The sequence below is a fragment of the Lepus europaeus genome, chromosome 13 (genome assembly GCF_033115175.1).
Source record: "Lepus europaeus isolate LE1 chromosome 13, mLepTim1.pri, whole genome shotgun sequence".
NCBI lineage: Eukaryota > Metazoa > Chordata > Mammalia > Lagomorpha > Leporidae > Lepus > Lepus europaeus.
Window position 1 is genome coordinate 90,645,470 of NC_084839.1, and position 19,346 is coordinate 90,664,815.

The 19,346-nt window shown below is 44.5% G+C and overlaps 1 protein-coding gene across 44 annotated transcripts in view; it reads left to right on the top strand.

Moving 5' to 3' along the window:
- MAP4K4 (mitogen-activated protein kinase kinase kinase kinase 4) overlaps positions 1 to 19,346 on the top strand; it is a 182,838-nt gene that overhangs the window by 160,054 nt on the left and 3,438 nt on the right. For 8 of the 44 annotated variants that reach the window (XM_062209965.1, XM_062209972.1, XM_062209968.1 and 5 more), the window contains 12 exons: positions 758 to 909; positions 1,846 to 1,943; positions 4,529 to 4,704; positions 5,117 to 5,237; positions 6,287 to 6,478; positions 8,460 to 8,577; positions 8,876 to 9,046; positions 12,104 to 12,247; positions 13,812 to 13,946; positions 16,242 to 16,342; positions 18,066 to 18,239; positions 18,711 to 18,870. In XM_062209965.1, the coding sequence (XP_062065949.1) occupies positions 758 to 909; positions 1,846 to 1,943; positions 4,529 to 4,704; positions 5,117 to 5,237; positions 6,287 to 6,478; positions 8,460 to 8,577; positions 8,876 to 9,046; positions 12,104 to 12,247; positions 13,812 to 13,946; positions 16,242 to 16,342; positions 18,066 to 18,239; positions 18,711 to 18,870 (1,742 nt within the window). The remainder of the gene's footprint in view (positions 1 to 757; positions 910 to 1,845; positions 1,944 to 4,528; positions 4,705 to 5,116; positions 5,238 to 6,286; positions 6,479 to 8,459; positions 8,578 to 8,875; positions 9,047 to 12,103; positions 12,248 to 13,811; positions 13,947 to 16,241; positions 16,343 to 18,065; positions 18,240 to 18,710; positions 18,871 to 19,346) is intronic. The other 36 variants (XM_062209975.1, XM_062210004.1, XM_062210002.1 and 33 more) reach the window with 7 other exon arrangements.

A 19,346-nucleotide genomic window follows, 5' to 3' on the forward strand; every position in this document is an offset into this window, starting at 1 on the left:
TTTTTAGCCACATGTATCTAGGGCTATGACACTGGACCCCTCAGAACGTTTTGTCATCTCGGAAAGTTCTACTGAGCAGCGGTGTCCTGAAAAGAAAAGCCCATCCTACTGATTTTTTTTGTGATTTGATCATCACTGAGCTTGTAAAGTCAGTCTGCTGCACATGGAAGCTAGGTCAGCTGGGTGATAGTGCAATGACCAGGGTGGATGGTGGCCATCAGTTCTTCCCTAACAGACGTGCTGTGAGTCTGTCCTTGGCAGGAATCCTTCCCAGCCCATGTTGTCTGTCACGTTCCCAGCATAGCTCAGACCAACGAGTACCTTGTTGTCTGTATGTGAGAGCAGTAGTGGATGAGTTAGATCAGCTTAGGAACAGAAGATAACTTGTGTATAATTATCCAAGTGTAGTTTTTTCATAATAGGAAGAACTGAGTTTGTAGCTGTGACCAAAATGGTGATAATTCTAAACTGAGTGGTTATACTTTGTTTCACTTCTAACGGAGATTTTAGGCCTGCTTATGGTAGGCTATCACTGAGGGTTTTTTGACTTTTTAGAATGAGATAAAATCATTGAATAATGTCATCCCAACTTTTGGTGAATTTAGTGTTCAGTAATGTCTACAGGCTGCTTTTCTCAGCATTGTATTTCAACCTATGACATGCACACATGTTTCTAATTTGGTGCCACATATTGAAATGATGCATCAACTGTCCCCCTCTTCCCACCCCCCCCCACCCCCATTTTTTTTTTAAACAGTAGTATCGAGCCCAGGCTCCTCTGGGAGAGAGTGGAGAAGCTGGTGCCCAGGCCTGGCAGTGGCAGCTCCTCAGGGTCCAGCAACTCGGGATCCCAGCCTGGGTCGCACCCTGGGTCTCAGAGTGGCTCCGGAGAACGCTTCAGAGTCAGATGTAGGTGGCCTCTCCTTCTTCTTCTCCCTGCTGATAACCTTGGACTGGGATCCGTGTATTGGAAACACTTTTTAATCTGTAAAAAGACTTGTGGTTTGCTTATAGCCGCATGCCACAAAATGGTTTTAGTGTAAGTAGGTAGTGACACTAAATTTTGAGAGCTTTATATATGCCTAGTGCCTGATACTATTAACTAACTTGTCTAAGACAATTAGCTAAATATCTGAACTGGGATTTTGAACCCATTTCCCAGGACTGCAGAACTTAATACTGTCATTTATGTTGGTCCTTTTAATCTACTCATAATAATAGAGTAGTGAAAATTCCTTCTTCTTTGTTATTGGAATAACATAACAATGTAGTAATTGTGAGCACATGTTAAGGAGGATGAGCTGATAGAATTTTTTTTTAAAGACTTATCTGTTTATTTGAAAGGCAGAGTTAGTGAGAGAGAGAGAGAGATCTTCCATTTGCTGGTTCACTCCCCAAATGGTCACAAAGGCCGGATCTGGGCCAGGCTGAAGCCAAGAGCCAGGAGTTTCTGGGTTTCCCATGTGGATTCAGGGGTCCAAGGACTTGGGCCATCCTCTGCTGCTTTCCCAGGAGCATTAGCAAGGAGCTGGCTCAAAAGTGGCATAGCCAGGACCTGAACTGGTTCCCATGTGGGATGCCAGCACTGCTGAAGGTGGACTAACCTGGTGTGCTACAGTGTCCAACCCAGTTGGAAGATTTTAATTAAGGCATCAGAAAGATTGATAAAGTGCTCTGGTCACATTTTGCCTGGGGTACACCTCCTGTGAAGACCCTGCTCGCAAGTGGGTGGGGCTAACAGTGGGTTGGGCGTGAGGGCAGGGATGAGTAGAAGGCTAGGACAGGTTTGTTTCATGCACCTCTGTGTTCATAAATATCTGTCTTTTTTGTCTTCAAACTCAACAGCGTCATCCAAGTCTGAAGGCTCTCCATCTCAGCGCCTTGAAAACGCAACTAAAAAGCCAGAAGATAAAAAAGAAGTGTTTAGACCTCTCAAGCCTGCTGTAAGGATGACATAAACTCAGTTTTACTTATTTTAGTCTTGAATGAGATCTTTCTCTTAAAAAAATATATTGAGAGGTTTATAGCTCTTTCTTTTGGGGTCTTCACAGATTGAAGGAATTCCATGGACTAATCTCACCCCCAGACACAATCATGCCCCTCTCCTTAGACATTTATTTCCTACATAAAGTCCTCAGCAGGATATAACCCTCCCCTCTTTTTTAAAGATTTATTTATTTATTTGAAAGGGTTACACAGAGAAAGAGAGGTAGAGACAGAGAGAAGTCTTTCATCCGCTGGTTTACTCCCCAATTGACTGCAACAGCTGGAGCTGGGCCATTCTGAAGCCAGGAGCCAGGAGCTTCTTCTGGGTCTTCCACATGAATGCAGGGGCCCAAGGACTTGGGCCATCTTCTACTGCTTTCCCAGGCCATAGCGGCAGAGAGCTGGATTGGAAGTAGAGCAGCCGGGTCTCACACTGGTGCCCGTATGGGATGCCGGCACTGCAGGCGGCAGCTTTACCTGCTATGCCACAGTGCTGGCCCCGATAAAACCCTTTTTCTAGTGTTTAACCATATCCTTTGTGGAAAGCCTTACCAAGGTCACTGAACAGAGCACGGTTTCTATTCAGTGAAATTGTCTTGTACTGAAAGAGACACTTTTAAAAATGCTAGACAAGGAAAAGCCTTTGTATCTCTTCGTTTGGCATTAACCTCTGTTTACTTGTGATGAGCTGGGCACTTGCAGGGCTCACTTTGAGAATACACTTTTATTCTTCCTGGATTTAGCTGTTGCCTGACCGCTGCTCTGTGGCATCTGGGGTGATAGTCAAGCCTGCTTCTCATGCTTCTCCTGTGCTCCTGCCGGGTTGACTGACCGTGCTCACACTGGGGAATTTTAAACCTGCCAGCGTGGTGATTTCCTGCTCCAACTGATTTCTGTACTTCTGCCCCCTCCCTTCTTTCTGCTGCACTTCCCTTGACTGCTCATTGCTCATCAACGGTGGTCTCTGGCACTCTGGAACTTCCCCGTCCTGAATGAAGGCTGAAGTGGTAAGTCCTGTGTGTGCGAGGTGCAGGGCACAGCCGCCTCCCGACTGCCTTCCAGCTTCCGTGTTTGGAGCGGCATGCTTCCTCCTTGCTCAGCTGGCCTTTCTGTTCTGTTCCCGAGTTTAAAAACAAACCTTTCTTTAGCTTTCTTAACACATAAAATCTGCTGCTTGCATTGATTATTACTCGTTATTTAGAAAGCTATAGAAGTAGCCACAAAACAGCCAGACTTAAGACCCAGCACCCGTTCACTATTATTTTAGAGGGTCACGTTCGCAGCCAATGCACATATACTCAACTGATGAAAAGAAGAAAACTAAGAATAAATGAGAAAAGTAGCAGTGTAGCCTGTTTTTTTAAAAACTGTCACAACTTTTGAATGAAATTCTCAAGCAGAAAGAAGAGTCTTAGATTTTTATATGAAAATGTAGAGACTAAATAGTAATACCCTTGAAAATTACTTTGAGTGAATTGAGTTTTTTTTTTTTTTTTTAAAGTTGTTGATTTATTTGAGAAGCAGAGCGATACAGGGAAAGGCAGGAGACCTTCCATCCTCTGCTTCACTTCCTAAATGCCCGCAATAGACAGGTCTGTGCCAGGCCAAAGCGAGGAACCTGGAACTCCATCCAGGTCTCCTGTGTGTGGATGGCAGGGACCCCAGCCCTTGCGCTGTCACCTGCTGCCATTAGCAGGAAGCCAGGGCCTCACTAGGGGAGGCAGCTGTTCCAGGGGTGGCTGAGCCCTCTGTGCCACAACACCCGCCTCTTGGTTGAGTTTGTAAGTGTCTTAATATAGAAAAGGGAAATGAAGCCCTTTTTTGTATACATTTCATTACGATTTCTTTTCTTTCGGAGCTTCACAAGCATTGGTATCGTTCCAGGGACATGTGGGTTACCTGGAATGTGGGGCGACCCTCTTGACCTTTCCCCACAGCACACAGGGTCGCCGCTTGCTTCCTTCAAACAAAGGCCATAACGTTGTTTCAGGAGGTGACAGGTTATTAACAGTCAGTACAGCAAGGTGTGAGTGGTTACTGGTGCTCACCTCACTCATCTTTCACTTTCTTGTAGCGTTGGAATTTTTAATAATAAAAGAGAAAAAAAGTAAACTTCAAAAATACTTTAAATCAGACCTATTGGACGAGAAGCCTGCCTTCTAGATGGGAAAGGTGTCATACAGATAGATGTGTTTACAGTAAGGCTGAGGTTCTGCTGTACATTTACTGGTCTGGAATTTTACTTTATTATATTTGAAAACTTAAAAGAAAATTCTATCCACTTACCATAAGCAGGTTTTTTGTGTGTTTATTGTTGTGGAGTTTGAACTATATTCATCATCCCTGTCCTCTTTTTGGTCTTTTCTGATTTTTTTCTGCCATTCACTCTTTTTTTTCCTATCAAAAGCTTGCCTTCATATGAAACTGGAAACTATTCTGAACTCTTATTTCCTCAAAGTGACACTGTGGCTATGTATTGGTAGTTGAGATAAAGATCTCATCACTCTTCCCTGTGTTCTCCCCTGCACCCCTTGCGCGTTAGGATTTGACAGCACTGGCCAAAGAGCTCCGAGCTGTGGAAGACGTGCGGCCTCCTCACAAAGTGACTGACTACTCCTCTTCCAGTGAGGAGTCCGGCACGACGGACGAGGAGGACGACGACGTGGAGCAGGAAGGGGCCGACGAGTCCACCTCGGGACCGGAGGACACCAGAGCCGCGTCAGTCCCTGCCGTAGCTTGGACAGCATGAGGGTGTTTCCGCTGGGCCTGCTTTCTGCTGTGCGCGGCTCCTTGGGCACAGCAGCAGACAGCTTTCGTGTCCCCCTCCCCCGTTAGAGTGTGTGCCCCTGTCAGCCCTGCCCCATACCCCCATGTACATTTTAGTGTTTCCTCTTAATTTGAGAAAGCGGTGGAAGAGACCTCTCGGTCTGATACGACTCTTTCAGTTACCCACGAGCGTTCCTCCTGGGTGTTTGTTCCGAAGCACAGTGGCTGCAAAGGGCATGCTTTGCTGAGCTCAGGGCGGAAGCTGAGGGCACTCTGTGCCTGTAACCTCGGCTCAGGAAAGTCTGATCAGGACACCCTTGACTCACAAGAACGAGGCCGTCACTTGTGGATTTTGTCTGCGTAGGTCGTCTCTGAACTTGAGCAATGGGGAAACGGAATCTGTGAAAACCATGATTGTCCACGACGACGTCGAAAGTGAGCCGGCCATGACCCCATCCAAGGATGGCACGCTGATTGTCCGCCAGGTACCCGCGTCTCCTCTCTGTTGTCAGAGGCTGAGCTTCTCCTGTGGTCATTAACCCTTGCTCCTTCTCTCACTCATGCTGTTTCTACATCGTCATCTGTTTTCATGTTAACAGGACCCGGGGGGTGTGTTGGGGCCAGGCAGACAGGTGTGGGTTGCATGCCACGGAGGCAGTGCGTAGTTCCACCCCACATTGCGGCTCTTGTGCATGTCTGTGGCAGCCCTCATTCGAGCACCACGCTGAGTGTCACGGTCTGTGTCGGAGCGGGAGAAAAACCACAGGGAAGTCCTTATACAGGCTCTGCTCGAGTGAGAATGCAGGACCGGAGCCTGTGGCAGAGTGGCCGTGGTGGTTCTGCCAGGAGCACTGAGCTCTGCAGGACAGCCTTGCCACGGCCCCTTGGAGATCAAGTTGGAGGTGGCCTGTCTTCTGTGCTCCCAGGTGTCTGTGTCCCCCTCCCCCCCGCTGGATAACTGTGTGCCAGCAGGTGTGTCCCATTTGGACCACTAAGCTTTACAGCTCTGTTCATTTCCTACCTTAGACTGTCAACACAATAAGCTCCTCATTGCAATAGAATTGGGCATCTAGCTACTACTGTGGGGCTCTCCCTGATTGTGTTTCATGCTCTAGCAGTGCATTCAGATAGAAAGTAGGGGAAGACTGGAAGAAACCAGGGCTCACAGAGATCCCGGGATGCTTTCTAGAGCTTTAGACAAAAAAGGTTGACAAAGATTGTTTTTGCTAAGGGTGGGGCGGTAATGGTTTTGGTACTAGGAGCTAATGTATCAGATAAACAGATAATGACAGATAAACCAGGTGGAAGGCTCACTGCTTCTGTCCTGGGGCCACCAGAGGAGGAAGTCTGAATTTTGTTGGCGGACATTTGGCGAGGAAGTCTGAGCAGTTCCAGCTAATTTCCTTGTTTTTTTTCCTTGGTAATTTAACAGAGTTTGCAAAGTCCCACAGCACCTTTGACAGAGCAGTATCAGTAGAGCATAGGCAATGTCAGCAGCGCTTGAGCGAGACAAGTGTGCCTGTTTTTTCTGCAGAGTACAGTTGACCAAAAGCGTGCCAGCCATCATGAGAGCAATGGCTTTGCCGGTCGCATTCACCTCTTGCCAGATCTCTTACAGCAAAGCCATTCCTCCTCCACTTCCTCCACCTCCTCCTCCCCATCCTCCAGCCAGCCGACACCCACCATGTCCCCACAGACACCCCAGGACAAGCTCACTGCTAATGAGGTATGTCTCGCACCACAGCTGGCTGCTTTCCTGGGGTTAGACCCGCAGTGCCTAGGAGCTAGTTTGCAAAGGAGACCTTTCCTACGCCCTCACCCCTTCCCTACCCGCTGCTTTCTTCTGTCACCCCCAGCCTTCAAGTAACATGTTCCAGATCTGCAAACAAATCCCTTAACTCGAGAGCAATTTCCCTCCAAACTTGCCAGTTCATTTTTACTTTTCTAGATAAGTGTAGTTGCATGGCTTTCTTTATTCAGTTTATTTGTAAAAATCTAAATCAGATGATTGCTGTGTTTTCAAACCCATTATGTATTTGGCATGAAATTATTGTAGTTGTTAACAGAATCTGCCTTTTTCATTGTTTGTATCCAGTAAGTAAATTGTAGGCCAGTTTGGTTAAGCAGACTTGGCCTTGTCTGGACAAACATGTTACCTGTACAGGGACCTCCTTCCAACAGGGCTGGACTGTTTTTCTCTTTCTGGGGGGTGGTAGTTGGTTGGCTACTCTTACTTGTCTCCACCAACCCTGTTAAAAGGATTTCTGTACTTGAAATTCACAGTCATTCAGAATTCAAGGAGCGGCTAAATGCTTTCCAGGGAAACCTAGAAAATCAGGATGTTAAGCAAGGACAAAGGTGTTGAGCATGCTTTTAATTTAAAATGTAGTGTAGGAAATCTGTGTGCTCATTCATAGGCTTGGCTGTGGTGCTTGGTCTGGGTGCTGGCTGGGTGATTCTTTGCTCTTTGAACATGATTATGCACAAGTGCTGTGACATGGCCCACCTTGAGCACTGTGTACTTAATTAAACAGTGATGTGATTTCATGGGAGATTGGTTTAAATGCATTTATGTGACAGTAGAGGGAGACTGGAACTGACATGTAGCTTCAGCCAGCTGCGTTAACATGAACACTGAACTCCCTTCCCAGTGCCTGCTGTGGTTCCCTTGTTAGAATAAGAACAGTTCTCTCCTCTTGAGTAGCAGGCAGGCTTGGCATCAGATTGGCCGTTGTCTGGATTGGCCACTGACCCATCTGCCGGGAAGGGTAGCCTGCTGGGTGGAGAGGGGCGGGGAGTGCGGGAGGGCCTGGGCTTCAGGACGTGATAGCCTCAGGTGCCCTGGAGGGGGTGAAATGTAGTGGGATAGAAGCACTTGACCTTTGCTCCCAAGATGTATATCCCTCCTACACTCACACTCCTCCTTATGTTTATATTTTAAACTTTGCTCCATTTTGCTCTAATGTACAGTATTTTACTATAACCTTTAACTCACTAAACTGGCAAGTTTATTTTTCTGTTTGTTTTCTTTTAATCGTCATTACATTTCCACTTAACAATTTGTTTCACTTTCTTGTTTTTTATTTTTATTTTTATTTTTTGTCTTAAGTTACGTTATTAACTGAAACACTGGTGCTCCTGAAAAATCAAAAGGATATGCTTTGTTTTGTCGTTTGCACCTTTCGCTAATGAGCCGCCGATTGGCGTGGATTTAACAGTGATCCATCTGGAACCATGGTAGCCAAAGCTTCTGTAGCTTTCTGGCAAGAGGCTCAGTTTAACATAAGATTTGCCAATGTTACAACATAGATTAATTGGACTTTTTTGGACAGGATTACAAGTAAATTCAGAAGTTGATGACTTGAGGCCCTTTCAGACCTCCTTTCGGAGTCGTCATTATAAGCTATTAAGTTTTTTTAGATACTCCTGGCAGCACGAAGTGCAGGTTTCATTGGTGGCTTGCAGAGTTGCTGCGTGCGTGAGCAGTTCATCAGGAAGCAGTGTTTCTAGGTGCAGTGACCTGTTGGGTTGTGCTGTGCCTGCGCGGCACTGCCGGCAGCGTCTTGGGAGTGAGGCAGGAGGGATAGGGCTTTGTACTGGGAAGTAGTGTAATGTGGAGGGGATTCAAACTGTTTTTTTTTTTTTTTTTTTAATGTTCATCTTTTTAAATGTCATTTGTATTAATAAAACTGAAATTTACATTGCAGACTCAGTCCGCTAGTAGCACACTCCAGAAACACAAATCTTCCTCCTCCTTTACACCTTTTATAGACCCCAGATTACTACAGATTTCTCCATCTAGCGGGACGACAGTGACTTCTGTGGGTAAGTATAGCAGCAGCAAGAATGTCGCTGGCCAACAGGACTTGGCACTGTGCGTTGCTTGCAGGTGGCTTAGGCATGGCATCATGGTTGTGCACAGGCTCAGCCTGGGGTACAGAAGCCCCACCCACTTGCATCGCCTTGTTTGCAATGAGCTGCATAAGTCAGTGTCCTTTTCCCATATACATTCTTACAAATTTCTTCTAACAGAGAAAGATTATTTACTGGACATATAGTGGGGAGGGAGGCAGATGTAGTAAATACAGGTTCAGAAAATAATTTCCTATGTGCTGTGTTTCAGTGGGATTTTCCTGTGATGGAATGAGGCCAGAAGCCATAAGGCAAGATCCTACCCGGAAGGGCTCAGTGGTCAATGTGAATCCCACCAACACAAGACCACAGAGTGACACCCCTGAGATTCGTAAATACAAGAAGAGGTTTAACTCTGAGATTCTGTGTGCAGCCTTATGGGGTAGGTATCTTGCTACCAGTCTGACTGTTTCATTTCTATTCTATAGGGTGCGAGGGTCTTCTAGAAAAGTACCACTTTAGGTTGTCAGGGGAATTGTTCTTAAAGGATTTCTGACAGAGATGGCAGGAGACTCCTAGGATGGCCACCCCATACCTCCTGTAGGTTGGGTGAGTGGTGCGTTAGAATGATGTGCTACTTGTGTGTGCTTGTACCCATTTCAGCAGACAGATAGTGGAGAGAATGACCAGTTCCCCTTTGTGTGAAGAAGAAAAGGAAAAAGATGAGGCTAACACTTGGTCCGTATTTAGAGGGGGAATGAAGAACTTCATTGAGGCTTGGAAAAATAGATGATGACTTAATACTTGACATTGAAGAAAGGCCAGTAAAATATCTAAATACTATATAAAATGGAGTATCAAAATACTACATGAAAATGTAAGCTTGAAATAGGCTTTTTGATTCAGCTCCATCAGCAAATGTTTGATTTTTCTGCAGATAGATAAACTGCTTTAGAATTAACTTATCTAGGAATATGGAAGAAAAGCACTAAGAATAGTCCAGTTTCTACTTAGTAGCAATATAGTAAGAGCCAGATTGCTGATGTCAAAATAAAAACATATGAAATGAGTAAAACATGGCATATGTTAGATATTAATTTCTCTTTTATAGATAATAAATCTGCTTTTAAATTGAATAGCAGTTCTTTTTCCACAGTGTTAACTCACTAACTGAAATGTGTGATATTTCCATTAAAGAAGAAATGGCTTGTGAAAACCCAAATGGCTTGCCATAAGTTTAGCAGGTATCAGGCCATAAACTTGAATTCAGTGTGATGATATTGTTTCACTTATAAAATGTTATTACCATCCATAACTGCATGATAGCTGCTGACTGCTTGTGGCTATTTGAGTGACCTAAGATAGAAGGTCCGGTTTCTTAGTTTCACAGGCTTAGTGGCCGCATGTGGCCATTGTCTAGTGGACAGTGCATGTAAAGAGCGTTTGTTTCACCACAGAAGTTCTGTTGGACAGGGCTGGTCTCGAATGGCATGTTTTACAGAGCATAATTTCAGATGATGGAAGGAGTCAGAAGCCGCATGCATGTTTAAGCCTCATTTCGGGGCAAAACAAAATGGTTGCTTACTTTCTTTTTTTTGTTTTGACAGGCAGAGTGGACAGTGAGAGAGAGACAGAAAGAAAGGTCTTCCCTTGCCGTTGGTTCACCCCACAATGGCCGCCGCGGCCAGTGTGCTGTGGCCGGCGCACCGCGCTGATCCGAAGGCAGGAGCCAGGTGCTTCTCCTGGTCTCCCATGGGGTGCAGGGCCCAAGCACTTGGGCCATCCTCCACTGCACTCCCGGGCCACAGCAGAGAGCTGGTCTGGAAGAGGGGCAACCGGGATAGAATCCGGCCCCCCCACTGGGACTAGAACCCGGTGTGCCGGTGCCGCAGGCAGAGGATTAGCCTATTGAGCCGCAGCGCCGGCCTTTCCATCAACTTTTTGAAATAACCTTATATGTGCCCAATTCACAAGAACTTTAAGGGAATCTATGCTACTTGTTACAAAAGTGATTTATAGACAGTGAGGGTTTTAGACTAAGGAAGCTAGTGCATCTGGGGAAATGAGTGTGATAAAGAGGGAGAAATGAGTCAGCTCAAGGGACAGGGGGTTTAAATGCCAGACTGAGGCTCTTGGAACTTCATGAAATGTGTTGTCTGTAAAGATACCGAGTGACTCAACCAAGGAGTTAGGAAGATTTAGCCTATTTGACTGATGGGCAGTCATGAGAAGGTAGACAGACTATTTGAACAACCACAGTTAAAGTCTATCCCTTGGGCTGGCGCCGTGGCTCACTTGGTTAATCCTTCGCCTGCGGCGCCGGCATCCCATATGGGTGCCGGGTTCCTAGTCCCAGTTGCTCCTCTTCCAGTCCAGCTCTCTGCTGTGGCCCGGGAGGGCAGTGGAGGATGACCCAAGTGATTGATCCCCTGAAACCCGCATGGGAGACGGGGAAGAAGCACCTGGCTGCTGTCTTTGGATCGGTGCAGTGGCCATTGGGGAGTGAACCAACGGAAGGAAGACTTTTCTCCTTGTCTCTCACTATAACTCTACCTGTAAAATAAATAAAAATTAAAAAAAAAAAAAAAACAAAAAAAGTCTATCCCTTGCTTATGATTAGAGCAAGAACAGAGGCAAAGGAGGAGATGAGCCCTCATCTGGTGTTGGTCGCTGGTTTATCTTGGAGCAAGGAATATGGTTTCAGTGGAAATATATAGTGGGTGGCAAAGCAGGGAGGTGCCCTGTGGACTCATGGTTCCCAAAGTACCACCGGAACACAGGCTGGGTGGGCTCGGGTGTGACCAAACAGCACCCGAAGCAGAGCAAGTGCATGGAGGTGAAACTGGATTCACACTACGGCAGTAGAATCACAGTGTGTGATCAGAGAATTAGGACGGGTCACAGGGAGAAGTCACAACACTTCAGTGTGCCAGAGATGTGGAGGGACAAGAACACAGCAGGTGTTTCCTTGATGGTGGTGGAGAGAGTAGTCTTTGAGAAACGTGTAACTGGGTGATGGGAGCCAAATCAAGATTAACAGCATATATAGCTCCTTCTGGAAGTTTGCCAGTGAAAACAGAGAAGGGTAAAACACGAGGAGTCCATTGTATCAGATGGATGTTTGTTCAAGAGCCTCATGGGACTGGCTGGAAGTAGCATCTGTAAAACCAAAGAGATAGCGATCTTGCCATGTTCTGGGGGAAGTGAGGGAAAACCAGAACCTGGTAGGTGGTGAAGGAGAACAGGGCTGAAGCACCCTCATTCTTGCTCCTGTATCTACGCCTCGTTCTGTCTGAGCAGCTGTGCTGCCATCACCACGGTATGGTGAGCTGTTGCAGGTGTGATTGCTCTAGCCCCTGATTCCTCTAAGCATTTCCATTTCTGGGTGAGTTAAGGAAGCTGCCCTCTTTTCCAAGTGAGTGGTGTTACCTTGCTCAGATCACTCAACTGTTTACCAAGCAGAGCATAACATTCAGGCCTTTCTGTGTCCTTGAAATAGGAGTGAATTTGCTGGTGGGGACAGAGAGTGGCCTGATGCTGCTGGACAGAAGTGGCCAAGGGAAGGTTTATCCTCTGATCAACCGAAGACGCTTCCAACAAATGGATGTGCTGGAAGGCTTGAACGTCCTGGTGACCATCTCTGGTAAGTGTTTATGTAGAGAAGACGACTATCTGACGCTGTGCAGTCAGTGTAGTGTCTGTGCTGGCAGAAGGCCATACGTCTGTATTGTGACTTTACAGTAACGAGAGGCGAAGAGGAATTCAGATGTGATGCACGTGCACACTTGATCTGCCATTCTTCCTAAGAATACTCTGGAGAAAAACGTCAACCTGTGCTTCTCACTGACGTCTCCCACACACCCCTGCCCCCCTACTCCGTACTGCCCCAGCCAGTGTTTAGGTCTGTGTTGTCCACTCCCTCCCACATCTACTGGTTCACTCCCCAGATGGCCTGCCACAGCTGGGGGCGGTGTGTGGGGTCAGCAAAGCTGGGGGCCAGGATAAGTTAGCAAGAACCCAGTTATTTGAGCCATCACTGCTGCCTCCCAGCATCTGTGTTAGCAGGAGACTGAAGTCTAGAGCCAGAGCCGTGTATCAAACCAGGTACTCGAGTGTGGGATGCAGATGCAGGTGTCTTAACACTAGGCCGGCGTTCAGGACTCTGACAGTCAGTGTGACTAGGCCAGCATTATAGCATGTCTTTTATCCTTACATGGATTAACACTTAGAACTGTAAGTTTCTTTTTTATCAAAAGAACATTTTCTGTAGGACATCCATTGTAGAAATCAGAAATTAAGAAAGTACTATAGAAAAGCACGTAGGAAAAGTAAAAAGTAAAATCATCCAGTTATAGTATTTGGTAAGTTTTTAATTGCCAGTCTTTTAAGTATACATCACACTCAATATATGCACTTATGGAGAAAAATCTGCACAGTGCATTTGGTGGTGTTTCAGACATACAGCAGATAGCAATGATAGAATCAGATGATAGCCATGTGTAGGCTAGATAGGCTTAGCAAGCATTAAGATACATGATTGTACATGCAGTCAGCACTCCCACCCCCGTCTTCCTGCCCATGGTGACCTCTGTCCTGAAATTAAGTGGATCCATCCGGCTCAAGCCTGCTTGTCCAGCCCATGAGCTTGTTATTAACCCTTCATTCCAAGCCGGTAAGCCTTTCTCCGTTTTGCCCATTTCACGGGCCTGGAAGACACTTTCTTACTGTTCTGCTGTTGTTTCCCTGGAGGTTTATTCCCTTCTTGTAAACATTTTTCACAGGTGTCCTTTGGACATAACATGTCTGTGTTGCATTGACCATAATTTCCTAATAATTTGTGTTATTGTTGGGTCAAAAGATAGGCACCATTCTAAGACTTCACACAGGTCTCAATACCATTAGTGGTATTGATTTATTACATTGCCAGTGCCAGCTTGTTTGTTTTGTGTTTTAACCATCCATCTTACTATATAAGTCTGAATTTGTTATTCTTTTATAACCTTTCCTTCTAACCCATGCCTATACCTAATGATAATTCTGTAGAAGTTTTGAAAGTCCATCTAAATAGCAGTTGAGTTTCTAGTAATGTTTTGGTATGGAATGATTTCTCTCAAGGGAAAAACTATTTACTGTTTATAGAGTTTTCTTTCGGTTCCTATTGTTAATACTTGTTTTTGAATGTGCATGTAAAATATATTTTTTTCTAGGCAAAAAGGATAAGTTACGTGTCTACTATTTGTCTTGGTTAAGAAATAAAATACTTCACAATGATCCAGAAGTTGAGAAGAAGCAGGGATGGACAACCGTAGGGGATCTGGAAGGGTGTGTGCACTATAAAGTTGGTGAGTTCCAGAAGCGTTAGAGAAGTCTTTTGTAGTTCTCATTAGAGTTCCTTACAATTCACATGATCTTTCAAGCTTGTAGTAAAAAACTGGTTTCCGAAACATGTGGCATATTTCTGGCACTCTGTTTTTAAGACATATTCTTATGTTGAAGTCTCAGCAACAGTGACTTACTACCTGTGTGCACCTGCAACGTGGCATGGGGTGCTTTCCCACTCTGTGTTCTCGCTCTCCCCAACGCCGTTCATTTCGCAAGAGCCTTTTCACCCCCTTTTCTTAGTCCACATTCTTCTCTGTAAAATGTGGAGCGGAGGAACCTCTTTAAGGACGTCTTGCCAGGTGAAAGCCAACCGATTTGGATTTCTTCTTTAAATCATGGGCTTACTCTTCTGTGAAGAAGACTATGAGGCCTTGGCAGTCAGCGATAGCTTTCACTTTGACCCAAACAGTGATGGCTTCTCGTTTTGAACTCGGTGTGCTGTGCAGAGCCGCTGAGCTCTGGGTGCGTGGATGAGTTCAGCTGGCCAGGTGATGTTCTGTGGCCACTCGTTCTCTTCTCTGTGGTGTGAATTTCGTGATTCTCATGAGGTAAACTCCTACAGGAACTAAACCAAAGCCAATTATTTTTGCATATGAAAAGAATCAGAATAACTGATACCAATGTTGGAAGTAAAGGGGGACATAATGGATTTTAACCGAACTGTAGTTCTATGGAAAAGATGATGTATTCTAAGAGAATTTAAAGCAGGCACCTAGTGAACACTGATTTTTTGCTTGCATGTTTTCTTTTCTATATATCATGAAACTGTGTGCTGTAGTGAGTTCCTCCACTGTCAGGGATGTTGTAATCCTTGACATAGTCCTCTTGTTTATGTGGTCTCCCTACAGCCCTCAGCACGTTGGTTCGTGATAACTACAGGAACCACTTCAACATTTGGAAGGCTTCTGAGTGATACTGGAAATTAGTTCTGTGTTGTGTATATGTGAAGTGTTTTTATTTGTTGAGGTATAGCTAAAATCCTGTAAGGCCAGGTTTAATGAGCTAGCTCATAACAACTCAAATACATGAGGAGATTATCCTACAGGGGGAGCTAGAGGAAGACATGTTAGACTGTAAAAGGCTTTTCATCAGGACAGAGCAGTGTCTTCAACCATCCGTTCTTACAGAGTGAAACACAAGTGTCTCTGGGGATAAGTGTGGGTGATACCATTCATTTGTTATTTATATAGTTGGCCCCCAAGGACAGGGGGCCATTTAAAGTACATTTAAGTAGATTAAGTTTAAAATTTATTGTCAGTGGCACTAGCTCATAGCCACATATGTCCAGTGGCTATTGTTAGCTGTGCAGAAATAAAACATTTCCACCATTGCAGAAAGTTCTCCTAAGTAGTATTGATTTGAACAGCTTCCTATTCTCCTTTTTGTGTTAATATTAGTTTCCATGATTTATTTGAATAGTGACAGTTTATGGGGTTTGACAAGGAGACTTACCGAGTTTACAAGGCAGCGGACATGCACAAAGAATCAAGTGTGGTGTTAGATGGTCTATAAAGAAACCAGAGCAGTATGTCACAAGTGGTCAGGGACCTCTCAGGACAGCTGGTTTTAACAGAGTTGCCTGCCTCTGAGGGAACCAGAACAGCTATAGAAAGGAAGCAGTTATTTTACAGTTGAAAAGAGATTTATTTTTACTTGTGCTCTGCTGGCACAGAGCTTTAGTGTGAATCCTAGAAATCCCAGCTCTGCTGGGATCAGGAAGTGGTCTGGAGCGGCACTTGGGTTTGTGCACAGATACTTCTGTCCGCTGGCAGGAATCAAGACCCACTGAGTCTTTTTGCAGAGCCCTCCGTGTTTCTTAGTCCATGTGAGCGCCTTGCAGAACTCGGGGAGACCCTGACCTTGATCTGGGATCCGGGAGCCGGCTGCTAATTAATCCTGCCGTTTTCCTTTCTGAAGTAGTGACAGAGCCCTGGAGACATTAGGATGCCTGGCAGTGTCCTTGGTTATCCAATGGGTGGAGTCTAAGAAGGTTAGAAACATTAGTGAAAGTATTCCCTGCTGGTTCCCAGCGCACTGGAGTTGAGCCAACACAACATGAGAACGAGGTGGACTGTACATTGAAGAACTGGGAAAGAACTGTGTGAGGCTTACTCTCTCTGACTGCATGATTCCCCTGATAGTTTGAGTGATCACCAGAAGACATAGTTATCAAGTTTGTAAAAGTTGGCTATAAGAATTTTTAAGAAGTTCCATGTTGATACTTACTTGTGTTTTCCTTTTTTTTTTTCCTCCAGTAAAATATGAAAGAATCAAATTTCTAGTAATTGCTTTGAAGAGTTCTGTGGAAGTCTATGCGTGGGCACCTAAGCCATATCACAAATTTATGGCCTTTAAGGTAACCAAGTGCATTGAAAAGTAGCATTAGCTGTGCAAGATACAACCAGTAGTCAGAGAATAAGCTTAAAAAGTCCGAGCACTTAAAATGATGATATGAAAGCTGTGTGCTGTTATGGCATATAACTTTGTCCTAAGCATAAGCAAGTCCACTGCTGACGGCTGCAGTAGGCTTAGTACTTTCTGTGCCTTCGGAGGCTGGGAACAAGAGAGCTGAGTGTTGCACTGTCACACTTTGGTCAGCGTGGCGATGTGGTAACAGAGGAAGAGGCAAAGCAAGACCACTTCTACCCTCCAGTAACAGACCTGCACCAACAGTCACGAGCGTGGATTAGGGTGCACTGGCATTCTCAGTCACAAAAAGTGTTCAGCAGGAGCCGTTATAAAATCTGTTCAGTACGTTACTAATTAAAAATGCAATTACAGAAATTTTTGATGACGAATATGCATTATACATTAAATGGGAAATGCAAGTTAAAATATGTATCATATGACCCATTTTTGTTTAAATAAAAAGTACTGTAGATACAATGTCTGAACTCTGATAAATAAAGCTAAAATGGATTTGCCATTTTGTGTATATACAGTTTGAAGAAGAAAGTGAATGAGCCTGTTGTTTAAGTTTGTTCTCTCTCGAGTTCCTGCCTGCCCTTATAACCATGGTGGATTACCTCACTTTGCCTGATATCTAAAGAACTGTGAATAAAATAAAATGAATAGTTGTCAGTGTAAAATTAGTAGTTTTCAGTATAAGATAAAATTAAGTCTCCAGTGTATCTAAATAGTTATTTTTGAAAAAAATAGAAGATGAGCAGTTTTTTGTGAATTTTTAACATATTTTTACAACTTAGCCTAGAGTTTACGCCAAAGCAAATTTATGAGATTCTTAATTGATATTATCCTGATATTACATATTATAAATAATTTAATAACATAATTTCTAAAAGGAGACATAAAACCTTAAGCTAACCTTTGGGCCATTTTAGTATAGGACAAGAAATTAAGAAGTTTTCATTTAAACTGATTTCTACTTACTTATTTTTTAAAATAGTTTATATATATTGAAAGGATAAGTTTCAGTTATTTGGGGAATATTTGAATTTTTAAATTGCTTATTGCTTAATTTCTTGGTAAAGCAGTACAAATAGAATTTTCATATTTGTTTAAAACTAAATCCAAGTGCTACTGAATTGAGATAATTGGTTACAAAATCACGTATTCCTCTGAGATGTGGTGTTTATATCTGTTACGTACCAGATACCATACTAGTTGCTTTTATAAATATTTCCTATTTAAATCCATTCTGTTCTCATTGTCCCTGTCTTAGGAATGGTGGGTGCTGGCATTAATGAGCAATGGGCTTTCCAGTATTAAAGACTGGGTGGATTCTCAGTGCGGGCCTCCTACGATGACTCCTTGCTCCACCATCTGCAAGTGAAGAGTCAAATGATACACTACACATCTAGACAAACAATAGGACAGCAAATGACAGGGCAGAATTCTTGGGCTGACTAGGGGGATTTGATATGTAACTCTGGAAGAAGTGTCATCCCTATGCTAATTAACAGACAAAAAAGATAGTTAAAAACTAATTTTATAGAGTATTTTTGCATACAGCTGCTTGGTGTTTGAGTAGTCGACAGCCTTGGCTCTGCTCCCTGATCTCTGTTAAGAATAAGTTCTGCTTTGCCTCAGCTGCTTCTCTCACTATTGCTTCTTTGCAGTCGTTCGGCGAGCTGGCGCATAAGCCACTGTTGGTGGATCTCACTGTGGAAGAGGGCCAGAGGCTCAAAGTGATCTACGGGTCCTGTGCAGGGTTCCATGCCGTGGATGTGGATTCGGGATCAGTCTACGACATTTATCTACCAACACACGTAAGAAAGAACCCACACTCTATGGTTGGTTGACTGGCTTCATTTTGTTTTGACTTTCTCTTTACTCTGCATAATGCACTAACACTTCCCCTGGGTGTGGGGGTGAGTATTTGAACGACACGCCCCATGCTGAGACAAGTGGAAGTCCACTTTCCTGGCTCTGTCAAGCCCTCCTGAAAACCTCTTAGAATTTGCTTTGACTAACATGGAATGGGTTGGGGACCATTGCTGGCAGCCCCCTGGGGAGTAGCTTCCAAAAGGAGCTTACCATCCCAATATGGCTCAGAGGCCTCAGGAAATGTGGGAGTATGTGACCCGTTACAGGTAGACTTTGGGATGTAAATTGCATGGGTTTTTCCAGAGTGTTCTCTAATGGCTGTATTTATCACCAGGAATGTGGTACCAGTGCATTCGCCAAGACAGTGTAGCTGAACACTTTCACAGGCTGGAAACTGCCACAAACATGCTTCCCTGCACTCTGTTCCTCTTCTCTAGATCCAGTGTAGCATCAAACCCCACGCTATCATCATCCTCCCCAACACAGATGGGATGGAGCTTCTGGTGTGCTATGAAGACGAGGGAGTTTATGTGAACACGTATGGGAGGATCACCAAGGATGTGGTTCTGCAGTGGGGAGAGATGCCCACATCTGTAGGTATGAAAGTGAAGCCTTCCCCGGGACTTCCTGTATTCATCACACCAGTTGTGTATGCTGTTCCAGCGGACACTCAGCAACAGACGATGGGAAGTTAGATTGTAGACCGTGGACATAGAGGTCTATTTTAGGACAAAATGCAAATTATTTTATACACTTTAAAACTCTCATTTAATCCTTAAGACGTTCAGTGAGAATGGGGCAGATGTTTTTGTTGAAGTGGTTTCCGCTTGAGGGGAAGAATCCAGCTAGACGCCCTCGTATACAGTCTTCCAGTTTGCAGTCGGTAACAGAGGCTGGTAGTTAATGTTCATCCTTCACATGTATATCCCAGAATCATGTGATTTTGTTGCAGTTCAGTCACTGTCTCTGTCTACTTGCCCTTTCTTCTCCCTGCCTTCTCTTATGACTGGATTGATGAAAGTCTGTGCGCTAAACTCTAAACTCAGTGGGTCATTCTCAAGGTAAGTGTGAAA